The 21,723-nt window shown below is 38.6% G+C and overlaps 1 protein-coding gene across 13 annotated transcripts in view; it reads right to left on the bottom strand.

Moving 5' to 3' along the window:
- The window catches only part of MAGI2 (membrane associated guanylate kinase, WW and PDZ domain containing 2), a 1,075,940-nt gene that overhangs the window by 25,900 nt on the left and 1,028,317 nt on the right, over positions 1–21,723 (bottom strand). For 3 of the 13 annotated variants that reach the window (XM_068276199.1, XM_068276198.1, XM_068276200.1), the window contains exon 22: positions 14,536–14,627. The exons of 9 other annotated variants lie outside the window; for them this stretch is intronic. In XM_068276199.1, coding sequence (XP_068132300.1) covers positions 14,536–14,627 — 92 coding nt within the window. Of the gene's footprint in view, positions 1–14,535; positions 14,650–21,723 lie in introns of all 13 variants that reach the window. One more of the 13 variants, XM_068276203.1, reaches the window with a different exon arrangement.

The raw sequence follows: 21,723 nt of genomic DNA, 5'->3' as shown, positions 1-21,723 counted from the left end.
GACGGGGTGGCCATCCCATGTGTTTTTAATGTTTCTAATAATTCCCTTAATAAATTTGGATATGATTATTTGGCATATTATTGCATTGACTAGTATTTATTGACAGCTGTGTGGTTATTCCTGGGCAACACATGTCCTGCTCTCCCCAACTTCACTGCCACTTTATTGATTATTAACATTATACTACTTCTCCTGAGTACGGCGGTACCACATATGTGGCACTTTTTTACACCCTAAGTACGCTAAGGGGCCCAAAGTCCAATGAGTACCTTTAGGATTTCACAGGTCATTTTGCGACATTGTTGGTTTCAAGACTACTCCTCACGGTTTAGGGCCCCTAAAATGCCAGGGCAGTATAGAAACCCCACAAATGACCCCATTCTAGAAAGAAGACACCCAAAGCTTTTCCGTTAGGAGTATGGTGAGTTCATAGAAGATTTTATTTTTTGTCACAAGTTAGCGGAAAATGACACTTTGTGAAAAAAAACAATTAAAATCAATTTCCGCTAACTTGTGACAAAAAAAATAAAAACTTCTATGAACTCACCATACTCCTAACGGAACACCTTGGGGTGTCTTCTTTCTAAAATGGGGTCATTAGTGGGGTTCCTATACTGCCCTGGCATTTTAGGGGCCCTAAACCGTGAGGAGTAGTCTTGAAACAAAAATGACCTGTGAAATACTAAAGGTACTCATTGGACTTTGGGCCCCTTAGCGCAGTTAGGCTGCAAAAAAGTGCCAATCATGTGGTATCGCCGTACTCGGGAGGAGTAGTATAATGTGTTTTGGGGTGTATTTTTACACATACCCATGCTGGGTGGGAGAAATACCTCTGTAAATGACAATCTTTTGATTTTTTTACACACAATTGTCCATTTACAGAGTTATTTCTCCTACCCAGCATGGGTATGTGTAAAAATACACCCCAAAACACATTGCACTACTTCTCTCGAGTACGGCGATACCACATGTCATTTCTCAAAATGACCTGTGAAATCCTAAAGGTACTCATTGGACTTTGGGCCCCTTAGCGCAGTTAGGGTGCAAAAAAGTGCCACACATGTGGTATCGCCGTACTCAGGAGAAGTAGTATTATTTGTGTTTTGGGGTGTATTTTTACACATACCCATGCTGAGTGGGAGAAAGATCTCTGTAAATGGACAGTTGTGTGTAAAAAAAATTAAAAAATTGTCATTTACAGAGATATTTCTCCCACCCAGCATCGGTATGTGTAAAAATACACCCCAAAACACATTATACTACTTCTCCTGAGTACGGCAATACCACATGTGTGGCACTTTTTTGCAGCCTAACTGCGCTAAGGGGCCCAAAGTCCAATGAGCACCTTTAGGCTTTACAGGGGTGCTTACAAATTAGCACCCCCCAAAATGCGAGGACAGTAAACACACCCCACAAATGACCCCATTTTGGAAAGTAGACACTTCAAGGTATTCAGAGAGGGGCATGGTGAGTCCGTGGCAGATTTCATTTTTTTTTTGTCGCAAGTTAGAAGAAATGGAAACTTTTTTTTTTTTATGTCACAAAGTGTCATTTTCCGCTTACTTGTGACAAAAATTAATATCTTCTATGAACTCACTATGCCTCTCAGTGAATACTTTGGGATGTCTTCTTTCCAAAATGGGGTCATTTGGGGGGTATTTATACTATCCTGGAATTCTAGCCCCTTAATGAAACATGTCAGGTGGTCAGAAAAGTCATAGATGCTTGAAAATGGGAAAATTCACTTTTTGCACCATAGTTTGTAAACGCTATAACTTTTACCCAAACCAATATATATAAGAAAGAAAGCTTTATTAGTGACAAGAAAAGGAGCCAAAATCCATTTAGGTGGTAGGTTGTATGAGCGAGCAATAAACCGTGAAAGCTGCAGTGGTCTGAATGGAAAAAAAGTGGCCGGTCTTAAGGGGGGTAAAGCCCACGGTCCTCAAGTGGTTAAAGATTCATTGTGATGATACTTATGACACCATGGGGCGAAGAGGGGCAGATGGAGGTTCGACCAGCCTCCTAAGCAGTGTTCCGTCTAGCTTGTGTATGAGGATTAAGGATGTACAAGGCTGAAGACCACTGGAGTATTGGAGGGGCCAAAAAAATCTGGCATGGATTTATTTAGAAACAATCCTTTTTGGGAGCAGAAGTTTGAAACCCTCACACCTTGGTCATTTCAGGTCACAGTTAGGATTGCAAGGTTAGTGAAAAAGAATTCTCCTGACTCCACACTTCTTTAGAAAGATAATTATGTAATGCATAAATTAGAAAACGAAATACAGGGTGAGGGATTAAAGGCCCATAAATAACTGTCAAGTTATAAAACGCAGTTTTAAATTACAATTATCCTTAATAGTCATATACTGTATGACAAAGATAATAACAGTCCATAAGTCATATAATGTTAATTTGAATGACCATTAGGTATACTATAATTGTGTAATGAAATACAGACATAAAACATAGTATACATTCTCTGTTTTACAGTACGGTGCCCAGCTTGCCCCAAAGCCTGTAAACCCCTGTACACAAGGACACCTTCCTGGTTAGGAAATGTTTCTGTAGTTCATACAGAAATGTGCATCATTATACCAGGCTCAAAGGTCCTGGATCTCTGTTCTGGCTATATGCATAGATCCGGCCAATAGGAGGCACATACTGACATTACCATCTCCTACAGAGTTCCTGGAAATTCCAAGTGCACAAGGTGATAGTCAGTGTGAGATACAGTATGTTTTATGGATATAATTTCAGGGAGCTGGCTCCTTGTCATTTCTCCACTAAAGGTAAAATGTTACCTAGTTCTCCAGTTCAGGAGAACCTAAGTAAAGCAGGTCTATAGCCACAAATTATTGTTGAGATAGAGAATGCCAGCACTTATAGGCTATATGTGCAAAAGACTGGACTGTACTCCAAAACATTTTCCTGTATGCAGCGCTGGTCCTTATCCCAAATGCAGTCTGGAGTGTACTCAAGCCCAGAAGTCTACACTAATACAAATGTTCAAGGGCGCAAAGAGGTAGAGGCAGGTCATTGTAGCATGGGTTAAATGACACATGCAGCGATGTTGGCAGTGGTGGAATGGGTGGGAGCGCCTATAGAACCACAATAGGGGGAAGTGCTGGGTCATTTGACCTACACTACAATGACCCACCCCAGCTTAAATCTTGTGGTAAGCAAGCGCTAGCAGCGCACAACTGTCATTCATGGAGGTCTCCAGTCCTGACACTCACACAGCCATGCAGCATCCCAATTTCACCTGCTGTAAGTGCACCTTTATCTTATCTCAACTTAACACATGTACAGCAGTGCCAGCCTCCACCTCTCTGCTCCCTAACAAATTATTGTTTGGTTATCAGATCATGGCCCATTTCTTACCATCATCTAATTTTTATTTCAAATGTGTTTGTTTTCCGAGTTATCTGGTCACTCATGGAACAAAGACTCATGATACTGACCAATTGTATTTTTGAACTTTAATAATCATATCAGTAGGAAATCATTTTTTTTTGTCTGCAGATAAGAGAGCATCATTTTTTCCATATGACTTTAAAGGTCCGTACACACGCCGGACCTCAGGCAATGACGGGTCCGTCGTCACCTCCCGCTGGGTGGGCGTTCCAGCGACAGTTCGGCGTCTGTACAATCTGTCGGCAGACTGATACGGCTGTTTCTGCTGCGGATCGCTCAGAAACAGCCGTATCAGTCTTCCGACAGACTGTACACACGCCGGACTGTCTGCTGAAAACACGCCCAGCAGGAGGTGACGATGGACCCGTCGTTTCCTGCAGTCCGGCGTGTGTACGGACCTTTAAGCTCTAGAAATGTTTATTTTAAATGGGCTCAAATAATTAATTCTGCAAGAATTGTTTACTTAGCTAATGATCCATTTGTCAACAAAGAAAATTATGCCTTTATTATATTGTTCTAAAACTGCCCTGTGAACAGCATAAGGGTTATAAATATTGTTAAACTGTAATTGTTTTAATATTCATTAAAAATGCACTAAAAGGCAGTTTCTGTAATGTAGAATTCTATAATCCTACAAACCGCAACATGATCAGTAGTGATCAAATTACTTATAAGTGATGAGAATCCAGCTAAACTAGTCTCATGTGTTGACAAAATAGTCACTAAATAAGCAGCATTTTGGAGTGGTGTGATAATCTGAGTTAACCAGCTGAACCCCATGAGTACATTTCGATTTACAGGAGTAAAATAACAAAATTAGCAAAAACTAACATGCTTGTTCACTTCTGCAAATCCATCACTATAACTGTACATCAGACATATGACTAGGCACATGGAAGCATTGGCACAGAAGAAGGTGTACCCAGTGCACCTGCTTTCTCACTAAATGGTCCTATCATCTTGCATGCATGTATATCATTAAAAATAACACACTCTGTTTTGCTGCCTGCTCTCTGTATGGATTGTTCTTTCTAACTTCATCATATGACTTCACGCAGAGTCAAGTTTAGGAACAGACTGAAGAGATAAGTAGAAAAGGCAAAAATAGGTACTTTTGAACTCAAAATAAAAACATGACTTAATAAGTACATCCGCATTACTAATTTGAAGAAAGTTTTTTTTCCGTTATAGAATTTCATTCTAGCAGAAATTTTAACATTTAACTCAGGATATGTAATAATTTGGTATTTGCTTTGAAATTTTTTTTACTTTTTCCACAATGCACATCAAAGCAACTAAATGTTTAGACATTTAGTACCAGTATCCTCCAATTTTTTTTCACTCAGTCAGACCCTTTAAGTTTCCAGATTCTGTAAATGCACCTATTGCTCCATTTTTCATACACCAGATATATAGTGATCACGTTAAATCCAGCCACTGACAGTTTTTATAATGGTCTGCGGTTATTTTTGGAAGAACGTGAACATTTTAGTTTTTATGATTGTATGGTACATAGAGTACTAAAACATTTTATAATTAAAATGGTACTTGGTTAATCCTAAACTCTTCCAAATGTAATATGTTCCAGAATAATAAGGTCTTATATGTAGGAAATGTATGGCTGTGAGAAGGCTCATCATTACACTATCCTATCTCATACATTGAAACTGATTCATCTGAAAACTACTGCAAGTGTACTGTTTAATCCCTATATGCGTTAATCTCCTTCTACCCTATGCATCGCTGATTAAAGGGACACTGTAGGTGGGTCAGGGGACAATGAGTTCAACTTACCCGGGGCTTCTAATGGTCCCCCGCAGACACCATGTGCCTGCGCAGCCACTCACCGATGCTCCGGCCCCTCCTCTGGTTCACTTAAGTCTGAAAACCACTGCACCTGCGTTGCCGTGTCCTCTGCGCAGGCCCAGTACGGTCTGTGTCTGCGCAGTACGCTCCTGGTGACATCAGCGGGATTGAGGACATGGCAAGTGATTTTCAGACTTTAAAGTCTGAAATTCCAGAAGTGAACTGGAGGCGGGGCCGGAGCATCAGTGAGTGGCTGCTCAGGCACAGGATGTCTGCGGGCGACCATTAGAAGCCCCGGGTAAGTTCAACTCATTTTCCCCCGACCCCCTACAGTATCCCTTTAAGGTTAAGTTGGCTATACACAATTCAATAAGTGGTAAACCCAGAAATAATCAATATCTTCCTGATATGGGTCGTTTACTTGTTCTACCACTTTGCGCTGTGAGATATTAGATTCGATTTCAGCAGTAATCTTGTTGAATACTGATCTTAAAGCAGCAGCTGTTAGCGTTGTACTACCCAAAGCAGTTCAAAGTTATGTAGCATCTCTGCGCACTGCTGTCTGCAAACTCCTCTGCTACCCTGCACTCCCAGTGGGGTCAATCTGGAAAAGTACTAGCATTTTAAAACTATACATGATTGAATTGATGTTTTATTACGGTTAATAAATGCCATCGTTTTAATAGATTAGGTTCGATGTTTGTACTGTGTCTAATATCTATTAAGTCACCCTAACTCAATTGTCAGTCCATAATTCCCCCAGCCAACATATATACAGATGTAATCAAGAGAAGATTATATATGCATAACATTGAACAGTGTCCTGTTGTACATTGTCCCATAATCCACTATTACTATAAATATACTGTAGTGTGTTCCAAAAAGTTTTTTTTTTTAATTCTAAATCAAAAACCTGTGGTTGACTTACCACAACATGTGCAACATGCTTCCAATTAGCAGCAAGCTATGGTAACTTTTTTTTTTATATACCGTAGTCAGCACTGCATTGCTTCTGTTAACATACAGACATTGGTCTATAATTCATAGTTAGTGGACCCATCCATGAAAATACATGTGTGTTTATCAGGGAAGTCTATAGGAGGTGATTTATGACACTAATATTAGAAGTGCAAAGCAAGCATGCATTAGTAAAGTTACCCTTCAGCTAAACGGAATGAAAACATACATGAAGTAGAGTTATCTTGGAATTTCATGTCTTTATATCTCTTCGATAATTCTACTTCCTTATCCAGATTATATTTACATCATTACGTGAGGTTCCTAATTATTTGGTGGGGTTAAAGCTGTCTGGTCTTGGAGACCGTCATATAGCTTTGCATGCATCATGGAGCAATGGATCAAAAGTCAGCTGTCTTCCTTTAATGTTAAAACATACCATACTTATGTCCACAGTAAATTTGAAACTGCTGCTTATTCATGTCCAAGATAAATATGGAATATTGTATACATATACTACAAATACAAATAAAACAAGCCAAGCAATGCAATATATTTCCTTTTTTTTTTCTTTTCTTGATTGACCGTAAAGCCTGTTGATTGCCTTCTGTGTAAGCAATGCCCTAATTATGCAAAGTGTTTTCACATTTTAATTCATTTGATCAATTATAAGCTAAAGGAGTGTGAAGACATTGTTTAGGGGAGGTGATGTGTTGCTGGTTTAATTACAAAGACACAAAAGCTACTTGACAAATGGCCATTTATATATAATTATGCATAAACACATGTCACTGCAGGGTGTGCTTACTGTGCAGTGACCAAATGCTGATGCATTCAATTCTTCTTGTGCTGTACATCTAATTTCTGTGGGGAATGGACCTTAGTACACCACTGTGCTGCCAAGAATGCATACTGCAGAAGACAGAAGGGCATAATGCAGAGTAAGCATCATACAAATCCTTAGTTAAGCACCTATAGCTGGGGAAAACAACCAATTAAGACCACTTTTGTTCATCATGAAAGTACTTAAAATGTGTTAGTACACAAACTAGACCATAATGTCACCTAACTTCATGTTACAATAGCAGTTTGCAACATATGAATTTTGATTCACTTGAGTTTCAGAATGCTGTCCTAATATTATATGGCACTGATCTGATGTTTATATTTGAATGCAATAAATAGAATAAAGAATAAATAATATATGTTTTAATAATCATATATATTTTTAAAAAGGCAGAGTTGTGCACCGAAAATTTAAAGAGGATCGCATTGTTAATCACATGTACTGTATATGTATGGAGCACATAATACCATGTCAAAGTAATTTGTGGTTTGGAATATACATATTTGGAAAAACCATAATGTAGAGGCCCATACAGACATCTTGCCAACATTCAAAATGTTTGTCATTCTAGGGACCTTAACTAGGTTACAAAGCATACTACAATCAACTTGACATCTTTAAAGTAAATTATATCTTCCATATTTAAAAGCTGAAATGTATAATAAAGCAGGGCGATGACATCACAAAGTCTTTACATCAAGTGCTTGGAGAAGCTGCCACTAATGTGGCAATTTGGTGGTGCATTTCTATTGTAAAAAAACCCCACCAGGATAACAGTGAGCACTTGTAGAGTATTTTCAGAGAGCTAGATGAACTTCTCTACACTTTTCTAAGTATCAGTATTGTAAATGTATGTTATTGTTACAGCATTCATTCTTTAAGAACACTAAACAAACACAAATGTATTGTCCTTTGTGATTTTTTTCACAGCAGTCAATTCCATCATTCTATTTTACTAGTACAAAAAGCTCATAGCTGAACATACTGGTATCCTAAATTAAAAATGCCCAGCAAGACTGTTTTCCTTCAATTTTTGAAGCATAACAACAATCTATTTTTTAAATTTCTGCTGTAAGAATGTATCCTGCAGAGTCTTTGTTTGAAAAACAATGAAGAAAAAAAAGATACACACAAGAGATATCGTAGCTGCCTTTCTGTGCTACCCTCACTTCATTACAACCTAGAGGAAGACTTTAACAATCAATCACAAGTCTCAATGTCAAGTGTCAAAATGTCTGATCAATGGAAATGAAAGTTAATACTAGCTTATTATATAGTTTGCATATATTATACAAATACTTATGTCCTCCCAAGACTTCTTTCAATTTGTGGACAGGCAGGTTGAATTACTGATTTTCTAGTATTGTATGCCATTTTGGGAACCTAGATGTGAGATTTACACTTTGGAGTGTCTGCTTCTGTGGTGTCCATTATCATTTATATCCCCTTTAAAAGTGAACTTCAGCCTAAACAAACATACTGACATTAAGTTGCATTAGTTATGTTAATTAAAATAGATGGGTAATATAATCTCTTACCCACCCTGTTTTAAAAGAACAGGCAAATGTTTGTGATTTCATGGGGGCAGCCATCTTTTGGTTGAAAGGAGGAGACAAGGAGCATGAGACATAGTTCTACCCCTCCCAGCTGCACGCGCTAGGCTTCAAATCTCAAATTCAAAATAAAAAAAACCAAATTTGCGCCAAAACAGCAGAAGGAGAACAACAACATCAGACATCCCATCATGCTTTGCAGAGCATCAGGGGAAAAATGCATAGGAAGTTTTCTTTGATGGGGTGGAGCTTAGCTTCTGTGCAACTAAAAATGAGGCTTGGGTAAGAAAAACAAAGTTCTAATGCTGTGAAACTGTTAAACAAACACCAAGCCTTTTCAGTGCTGCTCAGTAGATTTTTAGTCTGGAGGTTCAGTTTAAGGCCACACAAGGTTGTCTCCTTAATTCTCTATATTAATAGAGAATTCAGCAGTTCAACTTTGGCAGTTTCTCTAAGAGCTGGTTCACATAGTCAAACACTATGCTTTTTGTTTTTTTCAGGAATGCCAGCATGTAACAGCTAAGCTTTTAATAGCTTTCAAGAGAGAGTTGCATTTTCTGTGCTTTTGGTGGCTGTTGCAGGAAGTATAGGGAAAGGATGGGCTTTTATGAGCTTTCATTGGCTCTCAAGGGCTTTCAGTGGCTTTTGCTGGCTTTCAAACGCCTTCTAGAAGTTGCATGTTGCATTTGAGACAAGACGCAGATATCAACTGCCAGCTTTTCATGAAAGCCTGCAAAAGCTTGTACTAAACGCTCCCCATTCATTTGCATGCGATGGCAGTAGATCCCTAAAAACGTTACTTTTAAAATGCCTCATTTAACGTCTGTGTGAACCAGCCCCAACTTTAAACAAAGCAACACTTCTGGTTGGTAAGGAGGACACTCCAGCCAAAACATTCCTTCCATGAAGATTTCAAGGGAAGATACTGGGAGTTATATAGCACTCGTATGTGATCCAAATAGTGAGAAATAGGGATAGTTATTGATGCTAATAACTAAGGGTTACTGCAATTTTTATGCTAATTGATTGAGCTTGGCAATGAGCCAATTAGTGCTGCTGCAGCATTTTCACTGGCTCATTTGCACATTGTATACATTTGACCATCCCTAATTAAATTCCATGTTACAAGGATTTAGAATCTGAAAACAACTAGTCACAACTTAACCTGCACAAGAATTTGGAACTTTCATTTTTAATTTTTACCAGCAGTCCAGACAAACAATTTTGCAGAGAATGAATAGTTAGTACAGCTGTAACCTTTTAACACTGTCTGATGCTGAATAAAGTTTCCTGGGTCTTGAATATGCATAAGATCATCAAGCACAGAGCTCTACAGTTCATATTCTTCTTACCAATGGGGCCCAGGTTATTGAGGAGACAGCAGGTTTTACTAGCACAAGAAGAAGTTAACAAAAAAGCCTCAAGGGAAGGGACAGCTGCTGGCTGTCAGCCACCCACTGATTCGCAGTTAACTTACCTACAATGTATAATGTAACTGCCATATATCATGAGTAAGCACTCAAAAGTAAATTTGGGGAACAGTCCATTAACCTAACAGAATTTTTTTTTTTTTTTTTTAGTTTTGGGAAAAAACTGGAGCACCTTTGGAAACCCATGCAAACATGAAGAAAAAACAAATACCATGCAGATAGTGTAATTAGTGTAGAGGCCCAGAGCTTTAAAGCCATAGTAATAACTACTTAGTAACCATACTATCCCATGCATGCAGAATTACTTAAAACAGAAGCAATGGATATCCAAATTCTTACATAAGGCTATCCATAACTGATCTCTCTCTCTCTCTCTCGGTTTCTAGTCCGGAGTAGCAGCTGAAGCAATGCACTTTTTTCTCACAGTGATAACTACAATAAATACTATTTTTTTCAACTATGCTAGAATATTTTTTTTATGGATGTACAGTTAAACAATAAACAGTATTACATTCTGCATGTAGGCTTAGACTGTATATATTTTAACACTAGAATATCATAATCAAAGTTGATAAAGTACAATTTGATTGGGCCAGAAAGTAGTGTAACATTCATATATTTCTGCCAATTTTCATTCCCTTACGTTTGTTTTTCCATTAACCTGCGCTGCATCTAGCACTCCGGGATTGAGTTGTGCTCTTTGACTTTTATTTGCTATACAGGTCCTGAAGTTGCTGTTTTTTCAAATGATCTATATCCCACAACAAAATGTTCAATTAATTAGTTACAATATATAATTATATAGAAGTCTGATTTTGTTAAATATGAATTTCTGAAATGATTTCTACCCCACTATATGTTTTTCGAAAGTTTATGGCAGAATTCATGGTGGTACATTGCGTAGCACGTGCATTAAAATGTATGTGAACTGCAATGGAGACTGGACATAGACGTTAATTCAGAGCCCGCATGCAGCGAGTTAGAATAACATGATTAGTTACACAATGGGGCGATATGAACAGGCTCATAGAATTGTATGAGCAGTGCATTGACATGCAGAATTAGTCTGTAACGCAACTGATGCACTGTGAATTAGCCCTCAAAGATAGTAACACTGCTCTATTCTTGATTTTTAGGGTGGATTCACAGTGCTCAGTTGCATAACACACACCTTAAAATGTGTGTGAACTGCATCTGAGACAGGACATAGACTTTAACACAAAGCCTGCATGCAGCGAGTTAGAATAATGTGATCCCTTACTGTGAACAGACCCATGGAATTGTATGGGCAGTAAATTGACATGCAAACTTTTTCTGCAACGCAACTGATCACTGTGAACCTAGCCTAAATCTCAAACAATGAAACTGCACATTTTGAATAAATTAGAGAAAATGATAATAGACACAGATGGTATAGCGATAAAGTAACCTTTTCCTTAACAAGGCCACCTTATCAATGACACAAATTATCAACTGCTCTAGTCAGGTTAGAGAAAACATGATATCAGAATACAAACTATGTGCCTTCATAAACAAGGGACAACCAATATCCCCATTTATTGAGTTTCCTGTCAAATGTTTTCACTGATTTTCTGATTCTCACAAATACCTAGTATCAGCCCCATCTTGTTATTAATATCATTTTTACATAAAATAATTTCAAGACTTGACATGGTTTTTAGATCAAGTTTACGTGGAGAGGGGTTATTAAAATAAATATAATACAATCTAAAGGTAAGACATGAATAAAACAAACAGGCAACTGATAAACATAGTACCCATAACACAAACTGATAGACACCGTGCACGGATCAGTTTCAGGCCACATAAATACCGTGCCACTGGTTCAGAATGGCTTCAATAAATGTTTTAACACAATATTCAGAGACTACTTTTGTTGGAAGAGAACTAAATTGGAAACAGGCTAATCATTTATTAAATTAAACTATATCAGCCAGATACCCGTATTTACTATATTTTTCGGACCATAAGACGCACTTTTTTCCCTCCAAAAATGGAGGAAAAAAGTCACTGCGTCTAATGGTCCAAATGTAACAATTTTGCCCGGGTATGTGTCCCCTTTCCTGAGTCCCCGGCTGCTATCCCGTGTCCCCTCCAATGTCCCTGAGTCTCTAGGGGAATTCCACTACAAAGTGCTTAGGCTGTGGCTCCCATGGCCCCCGGGGTAATGTGCGGCTCACGAGAGGGACAAGTTTTACCTGGACAGAGGGAGAAGCCATCCATATCCCTCAGCTGCAGCGATCGCATCAGGCACTGATAACATCCCGCACTGATAACAGCCCGCACGTAAGCGAGAGGGGAGTGAGCGGCAGGGCATCCGTGCACGTTGCCATAGCGTCTCTCTCGTCACTTCCGCTTTAGTGACATAAGCGGAAGCGACGAGAGAGACGCTATGGCAGCATGCACAGACCTCAGAGTGGCTTTCCTATGGATGATTACGGCTACTCATTCCTGCTCTATTCCCCCGTTATGCTGTAAGCTGCAGCCTGCAGGTCAGCTGGGATGCCCTGCCGCTCACTCCCTGCTCGCTTAGGTGCGGGCTGTCATCGGTGCGGGATGTTATCGGTGTCGGATGCAATTGCTGCAGCTGAGGAATATGGATGGCTTCTCCCTCTGTCCAGGTAATACTTGTCCCTCTCGTGAGCCGCACATTACCCCAGGAGCCGTGGGTGCCACATGCTTCATCTGAGGCCTGAGGGTAAGGACATGCTGGGGGAGCAGAGGAGGGATGTCATGTGCTGTTGGTGGCCATATTATGTGATGAGAGGATGAGGGACAGACAGGGTAGGGGTGTCATTTACTGGAGGGCGACAGGGTGTCATGTGCTGGGTGGATGGGGGTGTGCGTCATATCATATACTGGGGTGGGGGACAGGGGTGTCATGTGTTGGAGGGGGGCAGGTGCTGTTTTTACAAGGGAAGGGAGGTCTGGTTGGTGGGGGTGGGGACAGGCACCATTTCAGTGTTTGTCATAGGTGCCATATAACCCAGACACACCACTGCACACAAGACTAAGGACAGGGGACACACAGTACTCAGGAAAGGAGACACACAGGACTCAAGACAGAGGATAGAGGACACAAGAGACATGGGACAGATAAGGACAGGAGACAGAGAGGAGAACATATGAGGACACAGGGGGCACAAATACGGACACAAAAGGTACAAGGGGACACAGGGACATAATAATTGGGGGGAGGAGAAGCTATTCAAGATGCCCCTGCACCATGGACGCACCAGGTTTGGTATATTTTTTTCCCTGGTTTTTGTCCTCTAAACCTAGGTGGGTCTTATGGTCCAGAGAGTCTTATGGAAAAATACGGTACATACAAAGTTTGCTGTAACAGCAGTAGACACAATTAATACAGCATTATCTGTAGGACTCTGACTGAATTAGTTCTTGTACACATACTAATATGTATGTGGTTTTAACACAACATGGAAACATTTCTGACTCTGAGGTATGTGTCTTTTTTAAATATGTAATTTTCCAGATAGCACAGAAACCTCCCAACTTGCCTAAAAAGTTGATTATTTACTCCATAATCCTTCCATTTCACAATAGTCTCTGACAGAAAAGTTGCAGTCATGTGGTTCAGTTTCTCCCAAAACCTGGAATGGTACTATTCATGTTTCATGCATGTCCCCCCAACATGCTTTACCCACTGAGAACAATAATAATAATAATAATAAAATCAACCATATTCAAGTAGCAGACTGACTCTGCCAAGATCCAGTCCTGCTGGTAGAAGCATTGGTTCTGTGAATGTTTTCCATTTACCATTACCATAAAGTGATAGAAATATCCCATTAGAAATATTTGAGCTAAAAATAAACGTATAATGAGTTTTCAGCATAAATTCAAAATAATCTCTAAACAAACTTGAAACATATGCAACACCTTTCTTGTTTAAGTGTATTTTTTTTTTGCACAGTATTGGCTTTTAATTGGCGGTGAAACCCCTCCCTTCAGTCACACAAGCCCGGTGAAGCTTGGTTCAAGAGCACTCACTACTTCACTCTTAGTTCATATATTTCAGACTTCCAGTATCACAGCCTACAGTATTCCTGTACTATGGTATTCTACTAAATCATGTAGAACTATGCACTTCCTCTAACTAGGGCAGCTCTGCAGAAAGAAAGGTGCACATATATTTTTTAAATTTATATATATATATTTATATATATATATATATATATATATATATATATATATATATATATATATATCTTTCTCTCTCTCTCTCTCTCGATATATATATGTATCCATGCTCAACTGAACTGAATGATTACTGAGCTACAGTAAGCTTTGTATTAGGATGATTTGTAAGCTTAAGTATTTTAGTGTGGGTTATGAGAGAAGAGTATGTACACTGTTGTAGTTACATAAAACATAGACAGGTAAAGTACTGTGCAATGATGACATACATTTTTTGGAAGAATAAGTAAGTAGAACAAAGGAAACAAGATTAGAAAAAGATAATATGCATGCAGAGTTTACAAACCGTGTCTTTAGGGTGGCCCAATAAGTAGAAATATGGGGACCCATGCTTGTCACTTTTCATGCACATGGAGAGACTGGAAGAAGGTACCATTCCTAAAGGAAGGGGAGGAACAGCCTAGGACCAATCATTAGAATTAACAGAACAGTGACAAAGATATAGAACTGTTAATTGTTTGAAAAAGATATAGAACTGTTAGCAAAGAATTCTTAGTACGATTAGCAAAGTTGTAGAAAGGGTTTTACACAAGAAACACAGTATTATAAAGCGTGCACATTTAAATATTAGTTAACATTAAGCTCAACATAATTAATCTGACTTTTTAGATCTTGTGGCATCTGGTGTTATAAGTACAAATATTTTTTGAACATTGCTAGACATTAGATAAGATCAATGAGATGATCAAATAATTCCCACTTGCATTCAAATTTAGTGCAAAGTGTATGGAATTGTGCCAACCAAATGCACTTCCCATAAAATTGTATTGGCCTGATATCAAACTTCATGCAATTGTATTAAGTTTACATAGAAGCCAGAATCATTAGCATATAATTGACTATCTCTACCAGATACTTTACAATTGTACCAAGTCAGAGTTACTATCCATTTTCAGCTTTTCTTTCTGAATAAGAAGAAAACTGAAATATAACCAAAGTCTACAACACCAGTTACATAGGATTGCTTTACACATCAAGACATGGGTTCAGAAGCTACAAGAAGTGTGTATATCTGGCTACTTAAACATTTATACTACACAATTTTGAAAAAATGGTCCAAATATAAGATCATTAAATATATTTTGTCTACCAACATGATAATGATCTAAATCTGCACTTATATTTACCTTTTGCAATCCTCTGCACAGACGCGCTCAAGCTAGTAAGCTACTGCCTTGGGGGGGGGGGGGGGGGGGGCTGATTAATGCACACATATGGAGGCATATGGTTACTTAACTGTAGTATCTGGTTAACTCCGCTGCATAATTTTACTATCTATTGTGCATTGCTCTTGCTTGCTAGACTAACATTTTAGCATCATGCCTTCAAACAGCAAACTGGGAGATGGAGTGGGAGGGAAGGGGTTTTACAAATTGATTAGTTGCCTGGGGCCCTATGTGATCTTAATTCAGAGGCAATTCGCATTAATATGGAGACATAGATAAGCTTGCTGCTAATACATTTCTTTAACATTCCAGTAAGAGAATATGCTATTTAATGCATACAAGCCATAGTATGAAGCTTCTCGTTCTTATACTGTAAATACTCACGTATAAGCCAAATTTTTCAGTACAAAAAATGTGCTGAAAAGTTACCCCCTTAGCTTATATGTGAGTCAGCAGAGCAGACCGGTTGGTGGAGCCAGTTTTGTTACCAGCAGAGGAGCGTAAGGATCTTGCACTAGTGATCCTGCTCTTGCCAGCTGGCTTCCTGCTGCGTCTGTGTCCTTCATCCCCTGCAACATAGTGTGCAGAGTGCATTGCTTAAGACTACCTTGGGGAGCGGAGTGTGCCAGCAACATGTCAGCGTTGCAATGATCTGATGCTCTTCCTGTGTAGTAATCACTGTGTCTCCTATCTATAATGCCATCTAGTGACATTGTGAGACACAGCTTTATCATCCTTTGGGCACATCTGGCTATGGGGAGAAGAAATGACTTGTACGGGGGACACATCTAACTACTGTGGGGGGTGGGGGGCTAATACACGAGTCAATCACTTTTTTTTCCTGGTTTCTGAGGTAAAAGTGGGTATCTTGGCTCATACACAGATCGGATTGTATGCGACTATATATGGTATTTGATTGAGGAGTTTGTTGAGTATTTTAGAAAACATTTATTAAAACATTTTGCAATGGTGATAAAGCATTATGGCTTTCAAGTGATCTAAAACTAGTATTTTGGCTAGGGCATAATTACGCACCACTTTCAGTCAGTTCTTATAGGAAAAAAATTTGGTAGCAGTGAAATCCTTGAGTTCTCGTTCACACTGGAGGTGTTTTCAGCCTTTTTTCACACGCAGGCGATTTTAAAAATCACCTGCCAAACGCTTGTGCAATAAATGTCTATGAATGAATGAATGAATGAATGAATGAATGAATGTGTATATCAGCGCAGGTCGTGCATTGTGCAGGCAGAAAAGTGGTGCGTGGACCATTTTCGAGGTGATTCCGCCTCAATGGAAGGTATAGGAGAAACGCAAAATGCTCACAAAATCGATTTGTGCAGCGATTGCATTCACATTTTTAAGAATAAATACATTGTATTTATTCTTTTCCGGGTCAAAGAGTTCACTTCCTGACTTGCGTCAGGGAATGAAAAAATGCTATCGCTCTGAAAAAGCACTTATTGAAGCGCTTTACAAAAACCACAGCGCACACCCGAGCACCGGTAGGAGAAAAAAAAACTCCTCCAAAAATTAGAGACGAGAACGCTAACATGAACGGAATACAATGTGAACGAGGTCTGAGTCTGTGGGCCATATACAATTACTGTAACCTTTTCTCCTGAGTTTTCTCATAGGAGATAATTTTTCATCTTCATTTAGAATAACTTTTCAGCACTTTGCAATGGAAAAAGTACCCAAAAATATGTGAAAAGGTGCTACCAAAATTGTTTTGGGTATTTTCTTGTTTGCTGGTGGTGCAAAAGGCAAGTTTGAAAATAACATCTAGGAGAAAACTCAGGAGAAAAAGTTAATTGCATATGGGGGTGAGTCTCGATCAACTTTGCACACCTGGGCCCATATGCAATTAATTTTTTCACCTGAGTTTTCACCTAGGTGACATTTTTAAATTTGTAAATAAAATGCATTTTAAGCCACCAGAAAGCAAGAAAATGCTCAAAATAATTTTGATGGTACTTTTTTCATTTACTTTTTGGTACTTTTTTTTTGAAAAGTGCTGGAAAATTATTTTAATTTGAAGATGAACAATTATCTCCTAGGAGAAAAGTCGGGTGAAAAAGTTAATTGCATGTGGCCCCTGGGTCCATATGCAATTCACTTTTTCACCTGAGTTTTCTCCTAGGAGAATATTTTTCATTTTCACTTTAAAATAACTTTTCAGCACTTTTCAACTAAAAAAGTACCAACAAGTAGGTGAAAAGGTATACTAGGAGTATTTTTTTGCTTGCTGGTGGCTTGAAAGGCATTTTATTGACAAGTTTAAAAATATCACCAAGGGGAAAACTCAGGAGAGAAAGTTAATTGCATATGGGCCCTGGGCCCATATGTAATTAACTTTTTCTCTACAAGATAATTTTTTGTCTTCTGTTTAGAATAACTTTTCAGCATTTTGCAACTGAAAAAGTGCTAAAAAGTAGGTGAAAAGTACTATCAAAATTATTCTGAGTATTTTCTTGCTTGCTGGTGATTTAAAAGGCATTTTAATGGCAATTTTGAAAATATCACCAGGGAGAAAACAAAGGAAAAAAGGTTAATTGCATATCAGGTCTGGGCCCACATGCAATTATGTTTTCCTCCTGAGTTTTCTCCTAGGTGATATTTTCACATCTTGTTAATAAAATGCCTTTTAGATTATCAGCAAGCAAGAAAATACTCAAAATTATTTTGGTACTTTTGCAATTGCAAAGTGCTGAAAATGTAACTTTAGTTTGACATCACGTATCTACTTTAAGTGCCTTTTCACTTGCTAGGTGACACAAGGGGATTTTGTAAAAAAAAAAAAAAATGAAAATATATCTTATGGTAGAAAATCCAGGAGGTGTCCTATGAGTTTAAATGATATGTTTTCTATGTTATTTGCTGTTCTCTTATAGGCTGTATCAAGTGAACCACCCAGGCGAAGGTTGTTGCATAGTTTCTTCAAAGTCAGGAAAGAAAGAGTCCATTTCTATTGATTATTGATATATATTGTAAACCTCAAAGTTAATTATGTTACAGCTAGAGATGGTCAATGAGATGCTAATAATTATGTCTTGCACATAAAATTGAAAAAAGTCTGCAGCTGGGAACTGAGTCAATCAAAACTCTCAGAAAGTGCATTTGATTGGTCAATCCCTAACTGCATACACTTAGGGCTTGTTCACAGTGTATCATTTGCATTTCAGAATAATACTGCATGTCTACTCACTGCCTATAAAATTTTATGATGCTGTCCACACTTCTGCGTGGTAACTGATCACATTTTAACTTGGCACTTCTTGGCTCTGAAATAATGTCTATGTCTAGTCTCCATTGCAGTTCACACCCATATTAATGTGTGCATTAAGCAACGCACCACTACAAACCTAGCCTTAGCATTAAATCAGAAATATTAACATATCTCATTGACCATTTCTAGTTACAGCATTTTTATTTATATAAAAAAAAATCAAATGAATCTCTCTCACTGCAAAGCTCATTAAACTGTTATATGCAGCCCCTGTATTGACCTTATTTTAGATGACAATATACTCATTTGAGGCACCGATATCTTTTAAATAGAAAAATTAAATGTTGCTCTCTTTATTGTGATAAATGTTACAATTTATTATTAATTAATTATTATTATTAATAATTATTATTATTTAATAACCAAATATATTCTTTATACGAAAAGTAATGTTTACATAAATGATTACACTTTTGTGAAATAAACAGCAAATATGTAGTTAAATAAAATGTGACCATAGCAAATTAACAAATAATGATATAGAAATACTGCTGGTAGTTTAAAACAGCAGTACATAATCTGTGTGTTAAACCACTCTACGCTATGGGCTGAAAGATTTAAATGTGCGTGCATTCAAATCTTTCAGCCCATAGCGTAGAGTGGTTTAACACACACTCTTCCATGGCGCATGTGTGCTGTAGCAGAATACCAGGACTTATGAATGTCTTATTTAGACTAAAAGCTAGGTTCACAGTGGTAAGTTGTATAACACATGCGTTATTGCATGTTTATAAACGGCCATTTTGCAGGAAATGGTTAAATGCAAGACACAAAGAATTATGATGGCCTTGTTATAACTTATAGGATGTCTAAGTTGCCATGGCAACAATAATTTCCATAACTCTTTAAAATGTACCAGTAAAAGGCATGAGGATAAAGGAAATTGAGTACATGGCTAATCTTAGCACAGCTTACAAAGGCAAGCTACCTCTCAGGATACAGACTTATAAACGGTCTTGCTGCCTTGAGGGAAAGCTGTGAAAATAATTTTCTGAGAAATAACCTAGAATTGAAACTAAAGTAATTAATTTTACACTGGTTATTTGTACCACATCACTAACATATTCCCTGAAATTTTTCATGTAATTCACTTGAAAAAAAAAAAGATGAATAGGTTTACAATATATGGTATAATACCAAGGCAAACTAATATTCTTTCTTAAAGAGACTCTGTAACAACAAAAAGATCCCCTGGGGGGTACTCACCTCGGGTGGGGGAAGCCTCAGGATCCTAATGAGGCTTCCCACGCCGTCCTCTGTCCCACGGAGGTCTCGCTGCAGCCCTCCGAACAGCCGGCGACTGTGCCGACTGTTCAATTCAATATTTACCTTTGCAGGCTCCAGCGGGGGCGCTGTGGCTGCTTTCGCTCCGAAGGAGGCGGAAATACCCGATCTCAGTCGGGTCCGCTCTACTGCGCAGGCGCCGGAGACTTGCGCCTGCGCAGTAGAGCGGACCCGACGGCGATCGGGTATTTCCGCCTCCTTCGGAGCGAAAGCAGCCAGAGCGCCTGCGCAGGAGCCTGCAAAGGTAAATATTACGTCACCGCTGTACGGAGGGCTACAGCGAGACCCCCGAGGGACGCAGGACGGCGTGAGCCCCCCAGGGGCCGTTTTTTCGTTACAGTTCCTCTTTAAATGAAGTGTGCCGATAAGATAAAGGGGCAAAACAGCAAAGGATGTTGAAACTCTCAGATGAAGCGGTATAGATACATTTTAAAAAAACACACTTGTGTAACTTCTTTTTAACAACTGGAACCCACTGGCTCTTCTCAACAGGCGTCACACAGAATAAATTGATATTCATAGTTCTAGCTTGAATACGTATCCCTTATCAAGATAGAAGTAAATAGTCTATGAATATTAATACCAGCACAAGAAAATACTGCATTTGCTCGCAGCCAAGGATGCTTTACCATTATATAGCACAGTGAAAGCAGATACTTACTTACCTATCTTAAGAAACAGTTGCAAAGAAATTGCATCATATTTTTCTAGTTTACATTTTTTTTAAATCATTTAATATCTGACCCATGTAAGGAATAAATGTATGTATAACTGCATAGTACTCTTCCAATGCTCTCTCCACACAGGCTAAGCATCCAACATGAAATCAGCTATACGAGTGGGTTTGTTGAACCAGGAGAAACATTGCACTAATATGGTGCTTTCCAAATCAGCTCCTGAGTTTCATCAATAGTGCATTTTTCCACGGATCTTTACAAGTGCATAAGTGATAAGTGGCTCAGCAATGTGTTTCAACTACTAAATAACTCCCCCAAAATTGGGTGGGTAGGATTTCAGAAACACTTATGGAAACCTGCTGCCAACAGGCATTTGTAATATAAATGTTCATTCTGAAACTTCTTAACTGCAAAGTTGTACTTGTCTGTAATGGCAATATAGCTTCTTTTCAGTTGCATCCCAAATTAGCCTAGGAAGAGATAAGATTATCTTTTCCGAGATGTTATGGGCGACTTCAACTTTCCAGACATTGACTGGGGTATTGAGGCTACCCATTCTGGTAAAAGCAGCAGATTTCTGGTAGCACTACAGGACAATTACTTGACTCAAATGGTAACGGAACCAACTAGGGGGAATGCGTTACTGGATCTGATCATTTCTAATAGACCAGATAATGTATCAAATGTGCAGGTTCAAGAACATTTGGGAAATAGTGATCACAACATGATAACGTTTGATCTGGTGACTGATAGGCCACGGGGCAGCGGGACCACTAAAACTATGAATTTTAGAAAAGCAAAGTTCAATCAAATTAGGCAGGCACTAAGTTTGGTGAACTGGGATAATGTACTACAAGGGGAGGACACTGAAGGGAAAAGGCAAGCTTTTAAACTTATTCTCAATCAATATTGTAGTATGTATATCCCATATGGAAACAAAATGTCTAGGAATAAAAAAAGGCCTCTATGGATGAATAGAAAGGCTAGGGATAAAATGAAGAGGAAAAGGAATGCTTATAAGGTCCTAAAACAGGAGGGGACCGAGGCTGCACTAAGCAATT

The sequence above is a fragment of the Hyperolius riggenbachi genome, chromosome 3, assembly GCF_040937935.1.
Source record: "Hyperolius riggenbachi isolate aHypRig1 chromosome 3, aHypRig1.pri, whole genome shotgun sequence".
In the NCBI taxonomy this organism is placed as follows: domain Eukaryota; kingdom Metazoa; phylum Chordata; class Amphibia; order Anura; family Hyperoliidae; genus Hyperolius; species Hyperolius riggenbachi.
This window is presented reverse-complemented; position numbering and strand designations above follow the sequence as displayed.